Below are 24,545 nucleotides of genomic sequence, written 5' to 3'. Positions count from 1 at the left end.
ATGTAGGTTGAAAATAGATAGGGGGAGGGCAAGAATAGTACGGGAAATGTAGAAACTAAAGAACTCATAAGTTTGACACATGTACATGAACTAAAGGGGGGAAATGTGGGTGGGAGGGGGGTACAGGGTGGAGGGGAGAGAAGGGGGGAAATGGGACAACTGTAATAGCATAATCAATAAAATATATTTAAAAAAATAAATAAAAATAAATGAAAGCAAAAAAAGAAATATAAACAAATTTCATATTTAATCCTGCTAGTATAAAAACTAGTAATAAAAGATTCATTTTCCACAGTCCCAACATAGACCTCCAATATGTACATCAAATCAGAGGTTTCCATCTCACTAAAAATACCTCAAAAGGTTCCCTTTTCATTTCAAACATGTGGGAAAATGTATTTTCAAATGATACCTCAGACAAGGGTTTGACCTCCAAAATATATAAAGAACTCACATGACTCCATTCCAGGAAGACAAACAACGCAATTAAAAAATGGGCAAAAGACTTGAGCAGACACTTCTCAAAGGAGGACACACACAGGGCCCAGAGACATATGAAAGGATGCTCAGTATCACTAGCCATCAGAGGGATGCAAAATAAAACTACAATGAGATACTGCTTCATACCAGTGAGAATGGCCATCATAAACAAATCAAAAACAAGTGCTGGTGAGGTTGTGGAGAAAAGGGAACCCTAGTGCAGTATCGGTGGAAATGCAGACTGGTGCAGCCACTATGGAAAACAGTGTGGAATTTCCTCACAAAACAGAACATGAACTGTCCTTTGACCTGGCAATTCCATTGCTGGGATTACACCCCAAAAATCTTGAAGCACCAATTCAAAAGAACCTATGCACCCCATGTTCATAGCAGCACAATTTACAATAGCCAAGTGCTAGAAGCAACTTAAGTGCCCATCAGTAAATGAGTGGATCAGAATGTTACATTTACACGATGGAATGCTACGCAGCAGAAAGAAGGAAGGAGCTCCTAACCTTTGGGACAGCATAGATGGAATTGGAGAGTCTTATAAGTGAGATAAGCCAGGTGGTGAAAGACAAATACCATATGATCTCACCTTTAAGTGGAATCTAACCACCAAAACAAACAAGCAAGCAAAATATAACCAGAGACAGCGAAATAAAAAAAAACTGATAGTAACCAGAGGTGAGCTGGGAGGGGGATAATGAGGGAAAGAAGGGGAAGGGTCTAGTCAAGTAACATGTATAAAGGACCAATGGACAAAACCAAAGGAGGTAGGATCAAGGGTAAGAGGTGGGGATGGGTGGGGTGGAGGGGAGTGGTGGGGAGAAAATAGAGACAACTGTACTTGAACAACAATAAAAAAAAGACCTCAAAAGGAAGAGAAAAATTATCTTGGCAGCAGCATGGGAGTGAGAACATGCCTAACAAGCAGGGTCTCCTTAGCTCCTTTCTGAGCTCAGAGGAGTTTAGGATCAGGTAGGGAAATCAGGCAGGTACAAAGGAGCAAAGGAAATATGGAGTATGAATTTCCTATTGAGTAGCATACACTCTGTACTGCAGAAGGAACACTAGTATGATTTATACCTCTTTCAAATCCTGTACCAAGTTTTAAACAGTTTGTCCATGAAGGTGTATGACATACTCATGTGGGCACCAGCATGAAGACTCAATATTGTGGGCTTCTCAATGAACAAGCACTTATTGTACATCTACTATGTGCCAGGTATAAACACATATCTAAAAATACAAATATCAGTTCTTTGTTGAGAATCTCAGAATTTAAAAAGAAGGACAGATTTGTATCAGTAACTTAAAATATGGGGAAAAAACTCTAAAAATAGTAAAATGTGAAAGAAAATATGCTTTTATGAACACCATAGTTTTGCATATCAAGTTTTCTTAGGAAAAAGTAATTTTATATGGCCATTTTTCTCAAGAATGTTGGCACCCTTTTTTTGTATTAATTAAAATGTGCTTCTTGATTAGTTTCATGTTGCCATTGATTTAACTATGGCCTCACAATTATTGTACTTTATTTTGTATGTGGTGAGATATGTTTTATATTGAAAAGATATCTTATAAGATGATGGGAAAATCATGAAGTTTAATTTCTTTATTATTTTCTTTCAATAAAAATCATGTATTATGTATACACCCATATATATACACATATGTATATAAATTAAAGTACAGATGAAATTTCACTGATTTTTGAAGATTGATATGTTTGATGAAAAATATCTAAAGAAAAAGATGTCATTCTGACATAATCAAGATAAAGCTTATGCTTGAATGGAGAAGATGGGAGAGAAAGAAATCAAAGATATATCCATTGGGTCTGCAGGAGGATTTGTGAAAAATAATGGTGTGGATGAAAAGAACTTGAGGAAAGAGAAATGGTTGTCACCATTGAAGCATATGGTAAAACATTAAAACAACATATTTAATATAAGGACATGTTGGGAGAGCAAAGTGAGAATATCAAGTAGGTATTGAATTAAAATTCAGTGAGAGATAAAGGGAAAAAATGTAGAAGTGTCCCCAGGTGAACACAGAGAGTAAATGTTACATCCAAGCAGGACAAAGAGCTGCTAACTGAGGGATGTTATGGATGCATTAGATCTCAATTACAGTATAGTCTGGAATCCAGCCCATGCTGTGCTCTCCAGGGCTTGTACCATGATGCAAGACTGCTTACCTATTCCTGTGCCTAGAAAGCTGTGTCCACCCAGAGATGGCACATTTATCTAATAAGTACAATGGTCCCATATGAAGGACACCAAGGCCATACATGTAACCCCAATGTCTGCTTCAGGGTTGTAATTCCTGGTAAAAATGGTGGTTTGGCCTCTAGTATACAGTAGGTCATCAACAAATGGTGTCTTAGATGATGGACCTTAGACTAAACAGAATCAAGTGACTTGAGCCACCTGTGCTTGTTCAAACTGTAGTTCATGACCCATTAGGAGGCTATGCAGTTAATGTAGTAGATCATGGCTAGCATTTTAAAACATATAAGATATGAAATAAGATAGAATTCAAAATATCAGAGCACAGTACATTATAGAGGGTATTTTTTTAAAGTTTCCATTTATTTATTAATATATCCATACATGAGTATGGAAAACCCTTTTCACTATACTTGACTTGAAAAAAGGTTTGCAAAAACTTACTCTGGGAAATGCACAATAAAATGGAAGAGTTTGCATAATATCTCAAATTTTCTAATTCCTCATTCAAATCACAGTTGACTATGAAATTTATATGGTCTAGGATATAGGATAATTATGTTAGGTCACACTAATTATGTTAGGTCACATAGTGAATTACAGCATAGGGGCTGTAATTATGGTATCAAGAGCAAGTAATCATGTTTATTGTCAGAGTTATGGTGTATTTCAAAGGCTTGTGGTTATCAGAAATATGCTTAAATGTTTATTATGGTATTTGAGTGATAATTTAAAATACTAGATATTATTTACCACATAAATGTATAAAACTATAAACTGCCATTGATACAGATACACTTCAAAAAACATCTGAATTGCTTTTGCAAAATTTCATAGTTTTTTTTAAAAATCATGCTGCAAGCAGATGCATTTTAGTAAGGCTACATTTCTATTTCACAGAAATAGTTCATAGGAAGATACGCTCAAATGATATCGATGCCTGCAGAAGCTTCTAACAGGCTGGCTCTTTGCTGAAAAGGGACATTAGCAAGAGTTAGAAAGAGACAAAGTGTATATTTTATCAATATCAAAAGTGTAATCTTTTCCACTGTATAACTATGAATTTTATCTGTTCTTGATTGTAACATTGTCAAAACTGTTTATGTTTCATTAGCATTTGATTCACATATCATTTTCAATCTTTTGGTGCAATTTTGCTGTAAATACAGTTCTTTTTACTCATCCATAAAGTTACTTTTTCCCAATATTTTTAATAAAACACTTTAATAAAGGAAACAAGATATGCCTCTAACTAAGCATCTTTTCTAAAAGATGCCAGAGATATTTCAACCAATTAGTAAACAATGAGAGGTAGAATTCATCTTTGTGCTTTCAGGATATTTCATGTATTAAACTATGGAAATTGCCTGAAGTTAGCCAATATTCTTCAAAATGTTATTTTGAATGGCTGTAAATTACCAGATAATTTTAAAAATTGTCCTTGGATATTGAGGCTCTTGTTTATTCTTACCATTATATTACTTCAGTGAATGTTCTTCTACATAACTTTTACCAGATCTCTGAACCTTCAACTTATTACATAGAAAGGAGATCCTAAGAAAAAGGATATGACCATTTTATATAGTTACAGGAAATTAAAATGTTAGAGTAACATAAAATGAGTCCAGACCAGTAAACTACAAAGGAAATACAAGTTGAATTTCATGACTTCTGTTAATTGCTATTGAAAAAAAAAAGAGGTCATGAGGCCAGGTGGCCCACCAGTCTAGACACTGCCCTGACACTTTCCGTGGGAGAAACGCATGTCCCAGGGCCAGGGACGAGGCAGGAATGGAGTGAGATGTTAAGGAAGATATCCTTGTGTCTTTGCTCTTTCTGCCCTATGCCTCACTCTCGTTAAAAACTGTTTTTGCTGGCAAGTGGTGGAATGCAGTGTGGGATAGTGTCATAACCAATGTGACTACTTATTAACCACAAAATAACAGCAAATCTCTAGCTCTAAAAAAAGGTGGTAGTTTTTAAATACCTTTTATAGATTTTATAGATGACAATTGGCTTTGCACTTGCTATTTTCATTTTTTTTTTTGTTTATTAGTAAGGATGGAAAATTATTTACAGAGCAATGAGGTATCTCTCGTTTCTTTTGTGACTATATTCACTTCTATTTTCCAAAGGCTATAAAATTTCCATTATGATTTTGATGCCCTCTGTATTCTATGCATATTTAGCAGTTCTTCATTTTTCTAGAATATTGAATAATTGGAATCCAGAACTTTTGTTAACTTTTTTTGTTGTTGATACCTAATTTAATTCATTGTCATAAAGAGTGCTGTTCTTAATTATGTATCACAAACAAAAATAGTGGGGCTACCTAATTTAGCATAATGGAAGTGCAAACAAAATAGGGAGTTGAAAAATGGGTGGTAGACTCTTGCCTTACAAAAATAAAATAACCAATTTGAATATTACACAAATACTGTTTTTCAATATTAATCAGTCTGATATCAAGATGAAATTGTTGGATGATAGAGAAATAACTTGTGACTATGTTGCCATTTCTTGCACAGATATTAACCCAATTTTACCTCTGGAAAATGGGAAGATTTGCAATGCTACGTGAAGTTGGCATAACAAATGCAGGCATCAGGAAAGACTGTCACTCAGGGAGGAGCTATCTATCTGTCAGAGCTTAAAGCTGAGTGCTGGGAAAGTTATGTGAATTTTCAGTGTTACACAATGCAACAAAAAGGAAAGAAGCAAAATCCCAGTTAAGATTAAGAGAAAATGCTGACAAACTCTGATAGTTTTGTGTTTCAGTAACATTTGCACATCCAAATGTAATAAGTACAAAGGTCAAAGTTATAATCACGAGTATGGAAAGTGACATATCATGGTATACTATGTACTGTTAGATGCCAAAGTTAATTCCAAGTAATATTAGAATATAATGTGAAGAAGGACTATAGTCAATTTTACTGTACCATAAAGAAAGTACTATGTAATTACATGGGTATATATTTAAACTTTCAGTAAATATAAATTGGATACCGTTTTTTTTTTCAAAAAATTGTATTACATTGATGATGTGTCAAAATTTATGGCCCCTTAAATGAAGGAAACAAGGTCTCATTAATATTTAAATCAGGCTGGCAGTGATGTAGGTATATACAGGGTGGGATAAAAGTAGGTTTACCGTTCATATGGAAAATAATACAAACATTAGTAAATAATACAAGAATAAATTCTGTTTTCTGTACTCACAACTGTAAACCTACTTTTGCCTCACCCCGTACTTTTATATTAAATGTGCTATCTCTGTTTTCTTTGTCCATTGATTTATTTTCAAGCTTGCTTTAATTTAAACTTTTAGGTTTATTATTAACAAAGTACAGCTGAATTTCATTTGTAATCTAGTAAATTGTGTCTTATAATGAGGAACTATGGGTCTTTTCCTTTTAGTGTAACAGTTGATATATTTGATTTTTTTATTGCTGTTCAAGTACAGTTGTCTCCATTTTCTCTCCCCAATGACCCCCTGCCCCACCCATTGCTGCCTCCCACCATCGAACCTACCCCCTTTGTGTTTATGCATGGGTCCTTTATACATGTTCCTTCATAGAACTTCCCCTATTTTCCCCCATTATCCCTCTCCTGCCTCCCCTCTGGTAACTGTCAATATCTCTGGTTATATTTTGTTTGCTTGTTTGTTTTGTTGATTAGTTTTCACTTACCAGTGAGATCATATAGTATTTGTCTTTCACCGCCTGGCTTATTTCACTTAGCATAATGCTCTTCAGTTCCATCCATGCTGTTATGAAGGGTAGGAGCTCCTTCTTTCTTTCAGCTGCATAGTATTCATTGTGTAAATGTATCATAGTTTGTTTACCCATCCATTTACTGGTGAGAACTTAGGTTGCTTCTAGTACTTGGCTATTGTAAATTGTGCTGCTATGAACATTGAGGTGCATAGGTTCTTTTGAATTAGTGATTGATATTTTTATCCCACCAAAATTATTTCATATTAGATATTTTATTTTTATAGTTTCGTTTTTGTCTCGGTTTTGATTTTGTCACTTTACTTTTTATTCCTTTCCCTTTTTTTGAAAATTTAGTTGTAAATTTTCAGTCCATTTCTCTTTCTTTATTCATTTATTTTTTTTAGAGAGGGAAGGGAGGGAGAAAGAGAGAGAGAGAGAAACATCAATGTGCGGTTGCTGGGGGTTATGGCCTGCAACCCAGGAATGTACCCTGGCTGGGAATTGAACCTGGGACACTTTGGTTCCCAGCCCGCGCTCAATCCACTGAGCTACGCCAGCCAGGGCTCATTTCTCTTTCTTGATATTCAAAATCTAATCCACATTTTGGTACTTTACTAAAATCAGGTTGTTACACTCCCTGTTTAGAGTGTGCTTTACTTGCCTACTTTACTCTGTTCTCACCCCTACCAAGAATATGAACCTTATGAACCCTACTATGTCCATACGTAAACAGATGTAATTATACATTCTTGTATTATACATTCATAATCACATAGTCACAATTCCATTCCGTTGAACAGAATCTGTGTACTGCAGGGTTTACTGCCCAGAACCTCTTCACCCAGTTTGCTCATATGGAGGTCTGTTTCATAAATTTATTATTATTTGATTAGAACACTGTCTTGAATATTATATTTACAGAGAGAGTATGGGTGAGCCACTCTCTGAATCCACATATTTCTACAAATGTCTTTATCCCTGATGAGTGTAATAGTTCTTTATCTGGTTAGGGAATTATAGAATCATGGGCATTTTATCTCAATGATTTACACACGCAAATACTCTCAATCATGTTAGTGAGAATCTGATACTATTCTAACAAATTTTTTCCTTTGTAAACTGGCAGCTATTTTTGCAACTGAGATCTTCTAAGGTTTTTTCTCAATCTTTGACTTGATTCTCCCCTTGAATATGAGTTACTTTAATGATTAGAAACAAAAATCAATAAAACTTTTTTCAAAAACTATTTCATAACCATCACTTAAGTACCAGAAAGACTGTATTATTCATCTGTACCAATACAGTTGATAGATAAAATGGAATGAAAATATTTCAGGATCATTGACTTATAATTTGAATCAAATGTATGAGAAATTTTCTCCTGCCCTCTGTATCCAGTGAACAAGAAAAGTGGTTTCCAGTGTTTAGAGATATGAAGTGGTTTCTTTTTCTTCTATTTGCCTACTCTATTTATGTTCAGTTTAATTCTTTGCTCTAAAATGTGTGCTTTAATAGTTCTGACAAAGAAAGGACCAAAAAAAGTAATATAAAATGGAAACTTTTTTTTCAGTGCTACATTTCTCTCAGAAAATAAGTAAATGCAAAAATAGCAACAGAGACATTTCTGTACATGCTTTATCCCCACCTTCCCAGACTTATACATCCTTTGCAATATCTTATCCGTAGTTGAAGACAAATTTTTTATCTAAAAAAAAAACCATTGAAATAATACTTGTTGCTTCGAACAGTTTAAAAAACACATTTTCACTTATAAATTTAAAAAAATACCCGGCATAAACACTTTATTCTTGTGTAATTCTGCTTTATTTACCATGAGAATTCTAACATTTTGTATTTGTTGTGTCTGATTTTCCCTTTACTAAGTTGGATTTATTAATTCTATGGTCATGGGAAACATGGAGTTATATTGTGTATTTTATAAGCAACAATGAGAAAGTAGAAAGTATTTATCAATATTGGATTTTTTATGTCTTCTTAATCAGTAACCTTGCATATGTAAGTATGTGGACATGGTGAGGTGGCTTATGTGTATATCATACTCATAGTCTGGACTGTACTTAAAGATTCAGGTGCTGAAGAAATTCCGGGATGGGGAGAGCACATAATGCTATGTGTTCCCTTTGGTCTCTTTCTTTGTCTTATATAGAGGGTGGTGGTTACAGTTCCAGTGAGGAAACAATAACTCCGTTACTTTTCTTGACTGACAGAACGTGTTCTAGTTTCATTGAAGTTCTCTTTTTTTTCCTTTTCCTTCATCTGACCTTTTCTACTTTCTGCCCTATATGTTTAGCTTGATATTCCTCCAAAAAATGTAAGCCATGGAAAGTCCACAATTGAGGAGGCTCATAATGATGAGTTTTCTAAGTGCATTAGAGTACTGGGTATGAGAAGAGAATTGCAACTGCTACTGAAAACAAATGAGCCCAGCAGGCTTCCCTGAGTAGAAAGGGAGGGAAAAAAGTGTCTGCCTGGCTCCACCTTTGACATGCAAGGTCCATTTCACAAGGAATCACATAATTGTTATAGTCATTTTAGTGTTCAAATTTACGGAGCAATATTGGAATCATGTCCAGAGGGAAAATGTGTGGAAGAATGATGCTGCAGTTAAAGTTCCTTAGCTTTCAAGTTGTTACAATTAATTTGAGCACCATCAATACTATCTCAAGTGCTAAGAAAAGAAAAAAAAACTATTTTTTCTTTTTACTTTACCCATCTGTGGTCCATATGCTGAAAAAATGAATACAAACTAAAATCTTATTCAGATTCTGAAATATTAGTGTCTTATAAAACCAGTAAAATTCTAATTTATTATACAGGAAGTAATATAATTACATGGCTTGCCAAAAATATTTCATTACTAAGGCACTCGATATTACTCTTGAGTTTGAGAATTAGATGCTCACAACTTGTGCTTTCTTTAGAATCATACTCTATGATGATGTACATCTAACTCTACAATGCAAAGATGTATCTTTGTCTTTGGAGCCAGGCAGTCTTTTATTTTTCTTTTATTTTTTTATGCTCACCGAAAGATTTTTTTTCATTGCTTTTTAGAGAGAAAGGAAGAGGTTTGGGGGAGAGAGAGACAGATAGACAGACAGGCATCAATGTGACAGAGAAACATTGATTGGTTGCCCTCTTGTATGCACCCCAGCTAGGGATCGACCCCACGATGTTGATATGTGTCCTGACTAGAGTAGAACCCACAACCTTTTGGTCTAGGAGAAGATGATGCTCCAACCACTTGACCCACACCAGCCAGGGCTGGAGCCAGGCAGTCTTACCTGTAAAAACTGTGTCCTATATAATCTCTCTCTAAACTGGCATGATTTAACCTATCTGAGCATTAGTTTCCTCTTAAGTAAAATGGAACAACATCAATCATCTTGTTATTGTAGAAAATAAAATAAAATGAGCCCTCTAGCAGAATGCTTGAAAAAAATGTTTTCTCTCTTTTTATGATTATGGGGTATAAATCATACTGACCCAGTTTTTAATATAGGCCCACAATAACTGAGTAACCAACCACCAAAAGTAGATTCAAGCTGCCCAAAAATACTGTACAGAGGTTGGCAAAAGTGGGTTTACAGCTGTTCTTATGAAAAAGAACATGCAGGTTATGATGATAACAATAGATATATTAACTAAAGCATTTACAATCTCATAAGTGCTCAAATTGGTAACCTTCATTATTTATACAATCTTGCAGTCTACTTGCTATACTCAAGCAGATTTTGGCACCCTATAATGAGAAAGTTATTTCTGGCATATGCATCTTTTATTAGTTTAACCCCCTGTGTGGTTTTGCAGTAAACTGGACTGAACTGTGTGGAACTCCAAGAATTTTTCTGGCCAACACTGAAAACAAACAAATGAAACATATTAAGGGGCTTCCTTGCTTCTTTTTCTTTATTCTCACATTCTAAACTCTGGATGTTATCACTCAGTTGGTAGGAACAGGCAAACCCAAGTAACCAAAAAAAAAAAAAAAAAAGGCGGGGGGGGTGGGGCAAAGATGCAGTGATGTCTATGGCAAAGCTCATTTATACTACTGAGATCAGAGCAGGTGGAGAGGGTCCATGCAGAGAGAACTGCAAAGGAAGACAACAGGCTTGCTCCTTGCAGGGGAGCCTAGTAAATGCCAGGCTCTTGATTCTGATGCTTCCTCTCAAAGAAAAGAAGGGAGTCTTGAGCTCCACCTTGTGCTTAAACAATTTATGGAATAAGGTCGACTATCCAACAGTTGATCATTCTATCTAAATGTCCTATAGTCACCTCAAATTTTCCATGCTCAAAAGTGAACTCACTCTCTCAGCCCAGAAGGTTCCTCTTCTGCTTCTTCTCACTGCCATCAGTGGATCAATTTACCCACTGGCCAGAAACTGGAAGTCGTCCTTGCTTCCTCCCTCTCCAAGTAACTCCTATCTAATTAGTCTCTAATCACCACTGATATTTTAAAAAATATTTTATTATGAAAACTTTCAAACACATAAAAGTAAAAATAATATTATGAAAATTCACATGTGGCCATTAGCTAGATGACACAATTTTCAATTCATGCCCAGTTTAGTTTAATCATACCCACTTTCCTTTGTCTCGCCAGATCACTGATAATTAACAACTAAGTATTTCTGAAATATAGTCCACCCTGCTGTCTAGTTCTTTGGGGCTTACAGTGTTCTACCAGGTCTACCTGGGTCTTAGCTACTTTTCCTTATATTTCAAAAACTGTTTTGAAATTCAGACCACATCTGACTTATTCACTATATGCAACTTGATGATGGTCATCTATTATCCAATGAATATAGTCCTAAACTTAGCGAGTGTTTTCCCAGTTTAGACCATGCCTATGCTCAGATTCTTATAATCTTTACCCTCATACCCAGTGTTCAACAATAAAGTTCTCTAAAGTATGTTGCTCCTGCAGGCTTCCAAGCATTTTGGTCAAATTTTTCCTTTGTGTGAATGGATTATTGGGAACCCCCTTTTTTTGTCTAACTTCTTATACTATACTTCACTGCCTGGTTCAAGTATTTCTTCCTCTTCTAAACCTTTTCTGTACATCACCTGCACCCCTTTATCCTGAAAATTTGTTGAGGTAACCATTCTCTTTTATGAGTTACCACTGTTCTAATAAAAGACTTTTTTATTCATTACACATACCACATTCTAATAATTTGGATCTTTGTCCATCTTCTCCAGTAGCCATAGATCCTGTTACCCTGTACATGCTTTTGATTTTGCCATCCTCAGCTCAGTGTTTAGATATAACCCAGAAAGAATTTTTCTGAAGAAATGTCAAATATTTATTAACTGATTTTGATAAATTTTAAAAATTTATTTCCATTTTAAATGTATCAATGAATTGTTCTAGTGGTATCCTAATCTAAATATTTATTTTATAATCCCATAGGAAGGACTAAATGTAAAGATAGGAGATTTGGTAGTATTATTGACAAATTGATTTTAACAGTGGAAATAATAGCACAAAAGAACTGTGCTTCTATTTTCCTATATTACCCCCAACCAAAGAAACTATCTCCTTGAAAATTAATTATTATGAAGCTGGACACTGGAAAGTGTAAGGCAATTTAAATAATTCAAATTTATATATTACTTTGAGTTACTTCCAGGTAAGTGGTATTTTATGGAACAAGATTTGAGCCTGACCGTTAGAGAATACACTCATATTATATATTCACTGCAGAAAATTGGAAGGTAGTTAACAAAATATTTTTATTTCCAAATTCTTGATAAGGAAACTAAGAGGTCAGATGCTCAAAACCATACAATAGAGAGAAGCACACAAAAGTCATTGTCAATCTTTTATTATTTTTTGCCTATTAATATGTTGCTCAAGACATAAAAATGTGTTGGATTTCAAATAACATACCGGCATAATAATTTGTTTTAGTAACACAATCAGGTGATGTAAAGTGGCTCATTTTCTTGGACTCTGGCCAATACTGAAGACCTACTGAGTCCTTCCCACTGTATTTTTGCATACCATTTTTACAGCTATAGACCACAGGGGATAAAATCTTCATCATTCTCTGTATTACCAATAACTGATCTGAGAGCACAATCCTTTTAAAGTTAATATAAACTTTTCCCAGTATGCTGTGAAGGCGGGCAAATTTTGAGATAAAAATGGAAACTTTTTATTTTAATAAAACCTCAATTATATGCTCCTGTGTTAACTTGCTTTAAAATGTGACCTCTGACAGCAGGGTACTGATTCTGACTTTTTGATTAATTTTTACTTATTTCCCATTATAGACAAATTCACATCTGGGAACTGGGAAACTCCATAAATATTTAAGTAACTGAATAATTGAATCAAAACTAATGTGGGTGAAATATTTTTATTTAACTTGAGATTTAAATGCTTGTGTTCAATTTGTGGACTATGCATGCATAGGCATATATGTTTGCTTGCTGAGAATATATGCATACAGAGTTATACAGAGTTGCATGATTAACACAGGTCCCCAACCCCCTGCCACGGACCAGTACTGGTCTGTCGCCTGTTAGGAACCAGCTGGGCCCCAACCGAAGCTCTCCTGAACTCCGCTTCTAGTCTCCGCTCCCCCAGCTCCACCTTGCACAAAATCCAGAGCAGGAGATGAATGGGGGCAAGTGAAACTCACCTGAGCTCCATTTCCTGTCCCTCCAACCCCGCCAGTCCATGGAAAAACCGGTCCCTAGTGCCAAAAAGATTGGGACTAATGGCGTGATATATTTCTGTATACAGAATGGACAAATTAATATTTAAATATACTTATGTTAATAAAGTATTAACATCAGCATTTTATATAAGGTCAATCACAATTGATCTTACTTCATTATTATTATATTTTCAGCAATTTTACTCCATTCCTCCAACCTCCAAGTGTCTTATCTCAGGAGTGACAAATGCCTAGACAAATGTTAAATCTTAGCTAAGTATTTTAAATATGCTTTTTAAATTTTTTTAAGTTTAAATTCTTTAGAAGAAGCAAGAACTTCCCAGTACCACAAGTCACACCAGCGTTCTATTTTCTGGCACCTGGAGGAATCAAACGTTAATTAATACCTGCCTGGCCTGCACAAGGTTTTGAGAACTCAATCTTTGTTCATATGTCTCCACGTATGTGGCCTCTAGGGGGAGCTCAAAACTCTTCTATTGCTCTGTTATTTCTTTTCACCCAAGAATAATAAATCAGGCCACATGCTGGAAATTAGAATTTTCAAGGGTACAAGAGATTAGAACTCAAAACGTCCGAGTGTGCCTGTGGCAAGGTAAAAAGAGGCCTGATACCCAACAAAGAGACAAACAAAAATTATCTTAGGTGTGAGGCCAGGCCTACCATTGCTGCAAGACCATTGGAGATAATTGTCTTGCTTCTCATGGGCTGACTAGTTTTTCATTTCAGCTGGTTTTTCTAAGCAACTGAGATACTAGTATGCCAAAAGTAGAGATTTGGGTGTGAGCTCAGAGCAAAAGACACTCCAGGTGATGCTTGGTTCCTTTGGTTTAGGGACAGGCCAGCTCCAGGCTAGGAAGGCAGTCTAACATAGGGTCCTACTGGTCTTACCATAAGACAGATCTGAACTGAACATGTAAAATCTCATAATAATGAAGACTTTACATTCGTTGAGCTTTGGATCTCATTGATACAAAAGAGTCAGGGACAGGTCTTAAATATTTGATAGTCTTTCCAGAGAACTTTTGTGAAGTAAATTGTATTTTTTTTGCATGACATAAAATGAAATACCATCATTTCATTGTTTTGTATAACTTTTAATAACATAAAATAATTCCTACAAAAATGTTCTTATAATGGTACTGTCTAAGTCATACACAAAAGTAGATATTCTGCATCATCTGAATTAACTTTAAAATGGAGATGACTCAAAAGATTATTATAATAACATTACAAATTATTTTTATTTTCTTTGTCTCCTTTCATCATTCTTTCAAAAATTACAGTAGGTAGATGAGGAATATTAAATTATGGGAACTTTTTAAACTGAACTATGAGGAAACTCATTTGATGTTTTTGTATTTTATATTGAAATATCCTACCCATGCTAATGGAATCCCTGAGCACTTTGAGATCTTACATTGTAAATTTTTACAAATATCTCTATTATTACATATATATAAAGATGAGTGACTTAAACTGATTCCCAGGCTTTGGAAGCTCATGTCTACATAAAGAAGAGATAAGTCTCATTTTCTTATGAAGGACTTTACATTACACACTAAAAATCAGATAGCTGTTAAAAATCTTAAATAAGGTTTAATAAGAGCTGATTTCTTGTACTTATACAGCAATAATAGTATTTTAAATGATATCGGATACCTGTGTATAGCACTTACTACATGCTAAGTACACATCTAAGCATCATCTGCACATCGACTCTTTTAATCCTCTTGACAACCATTTGAGGTAAGCACAACATATTTTCCATTTTACAGTAACCTTCTGATCACAATGAGTACCATATAATAAACACTCAACAGATGATAGTGATTACTACTATAAACCCTTTTAACAGTGTAGTATATATGAAAAATAAGATCACTTTGACATTCACAATACCCTAGGCTTGAACCCAATTTTGCCACTTATTAGCTGTGTTCCTTGAAGCAAGGAAATCCAACTTTTTATGTTTCAATTTTCTTATTTGTAAAACGAAGATAATGTATATCTCATAGGATTTATATGAGGATTAAAGATACAAGTCAGGTCATGTATGTGATGAAGTTCTTAGCATGGTGCCTGGTCCATCAGGAAACTTGAATGCTGGTCACCATGTCGCTCATGTCTGAAAGGAGTTTCCATGGAAGCCACAAGTTATGAAACTGCCCTATGGTCAGATAGAGGCAAAAATACATCAAATATATTATTTCTTTTTCTGTTCATGACATCTTTTAACTCTTTCATAACACGTAAAATTATATCAAAGCAGAATAATATAAAAATGTAATGTAAGAAAAACTCATCTTTCAAGACTCAGTGTAATCTTTTCTGACCTCTTTCCCCACTCGAGTAAAATGAATGAGTCCATTATTTACCCTTTCAGTCTTCTTTTACCACATCCAGACGTCCTGCTCTTCTTTACATTAAGTCTTCAACTGCCTGTCGATGCCCAGGTTCTAGAAAGCAGAGACAGTGCTGTAGTTCTTTTGTTACCCTTTAAAGGCACAATACCAAAGTATCAAAACAAATAAACATAGCATACAAAATAAACAGTTGGCCAAGGGAAGAGTAAAAGTTATTAATGCAATAGATATGCCTAATTAAAATGATATCTATTGATTAAGGAAATTATAATAGTTTTAAAAGTATACTGTTATCTTCTTTTTGTGTGCCAATAAATTAATTTATAATAGATTTTCTTACATGTGGTCATTTTTTCAGTACTACTATATGTATCTGGTTTCATTATACAAGTATCACTATACTTGTGAAAAAAGCATGTCAGAGACTTCTGGCTGTTCCAAATCTCCTTCTTTCTCCTGGGCACACAGCTGGACTACAACTGTCAGCCTGCCTTGTAGTTAGGTGCAGCCATTTGAATAAATTCTGGTGAACAGAATGTGTTGGGTGTCATTTGTAGGCAAAGACCTTGTTCTCAGATGCTCTGTTTCATCCTAAATGCCCACCTGGATGAATGCAGACAACGTGCAGGCCCTGTGGGGTGGTGGAGCCATTGGATGAAACAAGTCTGGGACCCTGAAACACTGAGGAGGACGCACGCCATCAACCTGAACACCAGCTTCTGACTACAACATTAAATAATCTTCTACTGTCAGATTAATATTTATAAAACATGAAAAAATCTCTACCCTTAGTTCCCATAATATATGTGCAATAGCCTGTGTATGTATTCAATATTATATAATTCATTCTTTAAAATTAAATTAAACTGGGTTTGATCAAAATGGAGAATAGAAATGCAGGACATTTTTCAAGCTTGATTTGTTTTTATACCTATTTCCCTATAATTTCTCTGTCTACTCCTCAATTAGGCTTCCCTCTGCCTTCAGAAATGATTCAGTCACCCTTACGCTTGCAGCTTTGCCCAATATTTTTTACTTTATTGACCTTCTGTCTCTCTGTCTAAACAATACTTACCAATCCTAGATTGACCAGTTTGGATCAGTTAGTTTTCCAGGGCTTCCCTAGAAACTAGCTTGGTGGCTCAAAACAACACAAATGTATTTTCTCACAGCTCTAGAGGCTACAAGTCTGAAATCAAATTATTGAAAGAGTCATGCTTCCTTTGATGGGTCTGGGGAAGAATCCTACCTCTCTCTTACTGTCTTCTACTGGTTGCCAGCTCTACATGTCATTCCCTGACTTTCAACTGCATCACTTCAAACTCTGCCTCTGTCTGCATGTAGCTGCCTTCTCTGTGTCTCTGCATCCAAATTGCCTGCATATTATAAAGACACCAGTATTGGATTGGGGCCCAGCTAATCTACTATGACTGTGTGGTAACTTGATTACATCTGCAAAGGTCCTATTTGGAAACAAAGTTGCATTCACAGACATGGGATCAGGACATAAACATACCTTGGGGGAGATACAATTCAACCCACAACAGGATATAATGTCACCTGAAAATATTATCTTTCTCCTCCAGCCCATCATGATCACTTCTGAGCAGCACTTGATTTCTACTTATTCGACAAATAATATAAACCTGCTTTCTGATTTTATAAAGGGTTTATGAACCTATGTATTTTCTGACAAATTATAAGAATCTAAGTGTTGTCACAGCTGACAGTATTTCATCTTTTCTTCTCACTGAGAGGTATTCCATTGTGTATATGTACCACATCTTCTTTATCCAATCATCGATTAAGGGACACTTTGGTTGATTCCGTGTCTTGCCCACCGTGAACTATAATTTCATTCAAATGTGGGATATAAAACCAAAAGGAACAAGTGAACAAACAAAACACACAAATAAATAAAAACCCATAGACACCGAGAATAGTGTGGTGGTTGCCAGAGGGAAGAGGTGTGGAAGTAGTAAAGAGGAAAATGGGCCAAATATATGGTGACAGAAGGAGATTTGATTTTGACTGGTAAATATACAATGAGATATATAGTCGATGTATTCTTGAATTGTAGAATTAAAACCTACATAATTTTATTGATGACTATCACCCTAATAAATCTAATAAAAATTTTTAAAAAGAAAAGCATTAATCAAAAAAAAATCTAAGAGTAAGGACCATGGGCCATGATATAATTTTTGTGTGTTTGTGTACTCTTCTCTAGGAAAATATAATGCATATAGTAATGAATTAATGCATTAGTGAATAAGTGAAGGGTTGTAGAGCCAATTCAAAATCCGTGGAGGGAAAAAGTGATAAAAATAAATGTATATAATTGGAGCATATTAATTTGTAATTTCCAGTTTTTCATTTTTAACTTATGCAATGCTTTTGACTGATTATAGTGAGCATTATAAATTCACAAATTGACATAATAAAACTACATATAAAATGTGAAAAATATTTCATTATAGATTCAACAACTATATTCACTGATTTTGAAGTAAAGGATTCTATTTTGTTTTGCAACTACAAAGAAATGTTTACATTATAAACAAGAATAAAACAAGTATAGAATGTGAATTCTTTAATGCTTTCCCTAAGAAAAGCATTAACTTAGGGAAAAACATAATATTGCTTTAAACTATTCAACAGCCAAAATTCCCAAATACTGATGGAAAATACTAACACTCATGTAAGTGATACAAAAATAATGTTTTTAATTTATATTTCTGCAGATGATAATGAATGTGGAAACTTAACCCAGGCCTGTGGTGAAAATGCCAACTGCACTAACACAGAGGGGAGTTACTATTGTATGTGTGAACGTGGCTTCAGATCCAGCAGTAACCAAGACAGATTTATCACTAATGATGGGACCATCTGCATCGGTAAGTCACCCATCTCACTTGAAATCTGGACCTACCTCTTAATGCTTATTGCCCCCATAGGTTAAATAATATTTAAACCAAATTCTACCAGTCCTTGATTATACCCTATATCTTAAATGCTTTCAGAAACTTCACTAATTCCTTCATTTCTCCAATGTTGTCTAATCAGTTTCTATGAAATATTTATCCCAGGATATAAGAAAAAGATTTTTTTGAGAAAAATCAAATAGTTTACAAAACAAAATCCATGAACCATGATGACCAACAATAGAAGAAATATTTAAACTTTAAAATACTAATTTAAGAAAATTATGATTTGCAACACAAGATATTGATGCTTTCACAACTACACATGCTAAAATGAGTTCCATATTTTCTTTGATATGTTTAGATAGGAATTACTTATAAAAGAATTGTACTAGCACTTTCCTTCTTCCTTCAAAAAGTTAGTCACACTTAAGATATGCATTAAGGTTTTCTGAACACTAGAATCCTATTTAGAAAATCATTTCAGTTTCACTAAAATACCCTTTAGGAGTTGGGGATGTGGGTAAGACAGGGGAAAGTCATGGGGGAAACATTTGCAATTAAACAACAATATTTTTGTTTAAATATCCTCTGGGATGGATAGTAATTTCAATTCAATCCTTAAGTGAAATAAACTGAATATGAAGAGAGAATCTAGATGTTTTTAAATGTCCTTCTATTGTAATGTGGTCATCCATTTGGTTTATCAGATCCTATAGAGTTTGGATTATATTCTGAGATGAAAAGATTAGAAATTTCAAATGGTGAACAATTTTCAGAAGCAAATTCTCAGAAGTAAAAGACTTCACTTTTGAAAATAAATCATAAATCATTTTACTTGTGATTTCTAAAATAATAGTCCAGTTTATCAACAACTAGTACAATCAATTATGATTAATAATTATCTATAAGATTAATAGATGAGCTGAGACCTAAGAGTTGAACCATATAGCCAGGGGTAGATATGGGACTAGAACTCAGGACTTTCTATGGAACATGATCAGAAATGGGAGGGAGGTAGGGAGGGCTGGGGGGGGTGCTGGGATGGGGGCAAAAGGCAAAAAACTGTATGTGAACAACAATTAAAATTAAAAAAATAAAATAAAAAGAAATAATATACTGCTTCTCCTTTACATAGTTAGATAAAAAAGAGAGAGGTCTTAGTCAATCTAGATCACACTAAGGCCTTTAATTAGGTCCCTAGTGAGATGCTCATCAGTGAACTGAGCAGAAATCTGGCAATGTTATTATTAACAACATGATGAGCCAGCAGATAACGTTCAAAGAAAATTTATCAGTGAAATGTCTGTATCAAAGAAATTATCATGTACCTGTGGTTCATACCATTTACTCTGCTATGTAAACAGGAAAGATTTTATTCTACTCATTTTATAGCCAACGGGGAAGTGCACGACCACTCCCCATTCATTTAGGATAAAGGGAGCATTAGATCACAGCCTTGCATCTAAAAAGCCATTGTTATTTCCACAGGAGACTGAAGCGGGTGGGCATTAAAACCTCACACATGGATCTGAATCATGCAAATTCCATGGATCAAATTTTGTAGGGGCATAAAAGCTATAAGCTATGAAAGGATAATACTATTTGGTTAAATAATAATTTTATTTTTAGTGTTTGCAGCAAACATTTTTATCAGAATATAGATTTACAGTTAAGGACAAAGGATAAACATGAAGTTCTTACAGTACCTCGCTCTTGGTTTTTCTTAAGCCTATATATACTTATTACTAGTCTTCTTATAATATTATGTTAATGTGAGTATCTTACCTTTGGTAGTTAAGTTCTAATTGTGTAGCTGTGTAAGATTTACTAGAAAGGTCCCAGTAAGTGGAAAAAAAAATCTAACTGCAACATCTTAATCCCTAGAATTTGATGCAGTTTTAATTGTGCTCTCCATTCCTCCTTGTCTCTAGAAGATACCTTGCATTTTATCTGATTATGTTTACTTCTAATATGCCTCAATTCACAAAGAGCCATATTTCTCTGTGTTCCTTACAAGTACAGAATTCCTATATTAGAGAAAACCTAAATCACAGATACAGAGAAAACACACACACAAAGATGATTTAATGCCAACATTTTATGGGGGTGCAATACATTTGTAATTTAGAATTCTTTCTCCCAATGTTCCTTTATTATTGAGAATGGCCCTAATTTCTTGCTAATTCCCTTTTTAGCTATTTTAAGTAATCAGTGAACACAATAACTATATTAAAATTCAGCATCCAATACGGAGTCCTTCAGTTTCTACCTGTTTTGTTTGATGGATTATTCTGTGAAAAACTCATTCTCTGGAAAATTGTTATTTCTCACCAATTTTGTTGTCCTTAAGGATTAAGCCTTTTTGAGAAGCAGAGTAGCTATTTATTTTTTCTAGACTTGTAGTAATTTCTGTTGCACTCTGTGATGATCCTCAGGGAACTGGAACAGAGTACCATAATTCTATTCTCTTTAAACATCAGTGCATCACCCTGTCATGTATTGCTCTTGAATGTTTAGCTGATACTTAAAGTTGACGTGTCTCATAGTTATAGTCATTAAGAATCTTTATAAATAGATAATGAAAAACTCCAGGTCAGGTCAAGAAATGACTCAAGTGAAATTCTTTACCTTTAATCTCTATTCAAATACAATTTAACACAGATAACATCATTTTGTCACAGAAGGCTTCAAGTAAGATTTAGCATCATGAATAATTTTCTTCTTGGAATCACAGTGAAACAAAACCTCAGATGCCCCACTTCACAGAGACCTAGTTCCAGACTTCTGTTTCTCAAATGGCATTCAACAGTAAAGTGACTGTCCCATCACCACATGAGCAGAACTCAAGAATGCCTTCATGTTTCCCACTGGGCTTAAGAGTTGTGTTTACTGCTTGTAATCTTTTTTATCTTGTTTCCCTGGGAACTCTCATAGTTTCAGATTTTTCCCCTGGCTTTGAATAATATTAACATACAATTTTGTATCTGCAAATTACTTCCAATAATTAAACATTTTCTCTTTTCTTTCAAGTCTGTGAGTTAAACAACTTTTGAAAATTCAGCTATTGATGAAAATTGTAAGAATCAATCATATGATCATGTTTTGAAAGAAAATTCTGATAATATTCTTCTGGGTTGGCTCTTTGTAGATATGAAAACCAGTAAAAACTTATTAATGAAAAAGCAGCAAGTGAAATTTTTGATGTGCAAAACAAGCAAATGATTTTTATGATGTTTCTACATTTAGAGAAATCAAGTTAGCATAATTAAGCCGAGAGTTAGAGTCGTAGTGGAAAAAGTGGATCAATTCTTAAATAGGGTATGTCAATTCTAGCTCCACTGAAATAATTACACTGTAGCTACTTTGCCTTCATTAAGAAGGGTGGGGGGATTATTTTTCTCTCTTTCACAGCTTTGGGAAGTTCCAAGACATAGAAACCTGAGACACTCATTATCAATCTGTTTTCCTCAAACCCACACATTCACAGGGCTCCTGCTATTAAGAAAAAGCATAGTATAAACAAAATCACTGGGCCCAATTCCTAGTTACAATATCAGGTTCCTACTGCATCTTAAGCAGTACTCCAATTAGTGTCGCACACATTTCCTCATGTGTTATGAAAAAGAACTCTTTGGCATTAAAAAGTATTTTTATAGCATTACCCAGAACCCCCAAATTAATGAATAATATAAAGTTAGGGGGCATCCAGAGTTGTTTTATTAACTCCAAACCAACTAAGCACTGCAATTGGAAGGGAAGTTAGTGTGGATCTTGCTGTCAAATGGCAGTCACATTTGTTTTAGCTAATCCAGGTTCACCCCAGTTGGGTATGGGATATTCTATCAATATTTTATAATTTTCTCTGTTTTACTGGGTAGCAAAGGGGCATATAGAATGATAAGCTGAGACTAGCAGACATTCTTTGACTCCCCTGCCGCACAGCCAGCTGTGCTAGTCACACTGGTTATTAGGTTAAACTCAGTAAACTTGACTACTCAGACCCTGAGTGAAAAGGATATCAAATTCAACAAGCTTCACATCCACATTTTACAAAAGTAATGGGAAAAAATATAAATAAGAAAAGAATAAACAGTTTGGAAAGCATTATTTCGATGAGATGATTAAGGTTTAAAGAAACATTGGTCAGATATTTATATTCTTTTATAACATTTAGAGTCAGAATATAAAAGTTTACATAATGCTAATCTTTAATACTAGCCTCTCAGAATACTACCTGATAAAGTTGACAGATTACCATCTTGTCAACTGGTGAATTCAGAAGTTGAAATACCCTCCTTGGTCCAAAGATGACATTCTGGGATACCAACTAGCTTAGTGAGTAGAGAGGGCTTGAACTAGAACGGAGATCCCAACATAACCACTGCAGGGTGAAGAGAAGGCGGAGGGGAAAGCTGAAACCCAGTCAGTTATGAGCACCAAGATTGTATACACATGTGTCCACAGTACAAGAGGAAAGATGGAAATTGAGTTTACAGAGCAAGATTTGTGTGTTGCTCAGAGACTGGGTGTGAGACGACATTCCCAAGAAATGTTGCACCTTTAAAATGATTTTGAAATTGAGAAAAAAAAAACATGTCTGTTAAGCTGTAGAATGTACCTAGAGATATGAAACACGGGCATTCAAAAACAAAGCTTTTGTATCCATGAAAGAAATTTTTCTGTTCATGGATGTGTTTACCCTTTCTTTGGGGTATTTCCCCATTGGTTACAGTCTTGTTACTTCTTCAGCTTTACATCAAAAAGGACTCATCTTTTGCGTTCTCATACTTTTTTTCTCACTCCATTGATTTCATGAAAAATAATAACCCTAGTCTGCACTCCTACCTGGGTTCTTTTCTTTGGCTCAACCTTGGATGCTTTCTCTGGTGGTTCTCCATATTTTAAGAGTTAATCTGCTATTATTACTTATACACTACTTTCTTTTTTTTTGGAGTGACAGTTTCTGAACCTCATGTTTCTATCATTTCATGTATAAAAATGAGAGGAAGGGGGTGAAGATGCTAGAGCAACAGTTCTGTTTCTTCAAAAGTAACATACTCAGATTTCTGGGCAGCACAGATCACAAATGTATAGACTTGGCAGAAGAACAGGGGATTTTCTACCTTTTATCCCACACTGTTAATTGTCTTCTTAAATCTAGTATCATCACTTTTCTAGCTAAGAGAAATGTCTTCAAGAACCTGGCAAGACATTTATTGTCAGTTTCAATTTTGTGTGGTGTGAGTTTTAATATTTTTATGTGTCTTTATTGCATTTTTAAATTAAAAAATTAGTATCAGTACCTTTAAGATCACTAACTAGGTGACATTTTAATTAACTTTGATTACTTTCCTTTTTATGACAAACAGCATTGTACCACTTCATTTTTAAAAATAAAATTGTATACTTAAGAGTACAGATTTATTCATTTATCTAGTATAGAGTAGCTCTAAGATATCAGAGCCAGTCTGGAAACAAAAAATCTTTGCATTAGTTTAAGGTAACAAACTGGACTTCAGTTTCTTGGAATCATTCCCTTTGGAATTCTGCCTAATGGCAGAGTATTTATACTGTATTTATTACTTTAAGATATATTTCACTATAGTATGTAAAACTTTAAATTAAGAACATAAATTATGTGAGCTTAAAACCTATTATTTTTATTGTTGCTTTGATATATAGCTACTGAAAAATCTAAGACTTAATTCCATACAATTTGTTACTTTATCTATGTCAGGTGTGTTTTAAGAATCATTATATAATATAATAACATGAATGAAAGCAAAAATTGGGGTAAATTTTTAAGGGGATTGAATCACACATTCTGCTCAATCTTAATTTTTAGGTTAACTTACCTACAAAAATGAAGCTTTGGAAAGAAACTGGGCTATTCGTTTTTACCCTTCAGATTTATCTAAGCTAAGTTACTATAATTAATTATGTTTCATACTAAAAAACAAATCATTTTACAAATTGGGTTTTTATTAGATTAGGACTAAATATTACATAGTCAATGGCAAAAATTACTTTAATGTCTTTGTTGATGAATCATGCTATTCAGAAAACAATTCAAGAGTTTGACCCATGAATAACCCTTTCAATCCACCACTGT

At 34.5% G+C, this 24,545-nt stretch overlaps 1 protein-coding gene across 1 annotated transcript in view; it reads left to right on the top strand.

Moving 5' to 3' along the window:
• ADGRL4 (adhesion G protein-coupled receptor L4) overlaps positions 1 to 24,545 on the top strand; it is a 112,648-nt gene that overhangs the window by 41,372 nt on the left and 46,731 nt on the right. The window contains exon 3 of the mRNA XM_036026339.1: positions 18,251 to 18,403. Within this exon, the coding sequence (XP_035882232.1) occupies positions 18,251 to 18,403 (153 nt within the window). The remainder of the gene's footprint in view (positions 1 to 18,250; positions 18,404 to 24,545) is intronic.

The sequence above is a fragment of the Phyllostomus discolor genome, chromosome 5 (genome assembly GCF_004126475.2).
Source record: "Phyllostomus discolor isolate MPI-MPIP mPhyDis1 chromosome 5, mPhyDis1.pri.v3, whole genome shotgun sequence".
In the NCBI taxonomy this organism is placed as follows: Eukaryota; Metazoa; Chordata; class Mammalia; order Chiroptera; family Phyllostomidae; genus Phyllostomus; species Phyllostomus discolor.
Note: the sequence above shows the minus strand (reverse complement) of the source record. Positions and strands in the feature narration are given on the sequence as shown.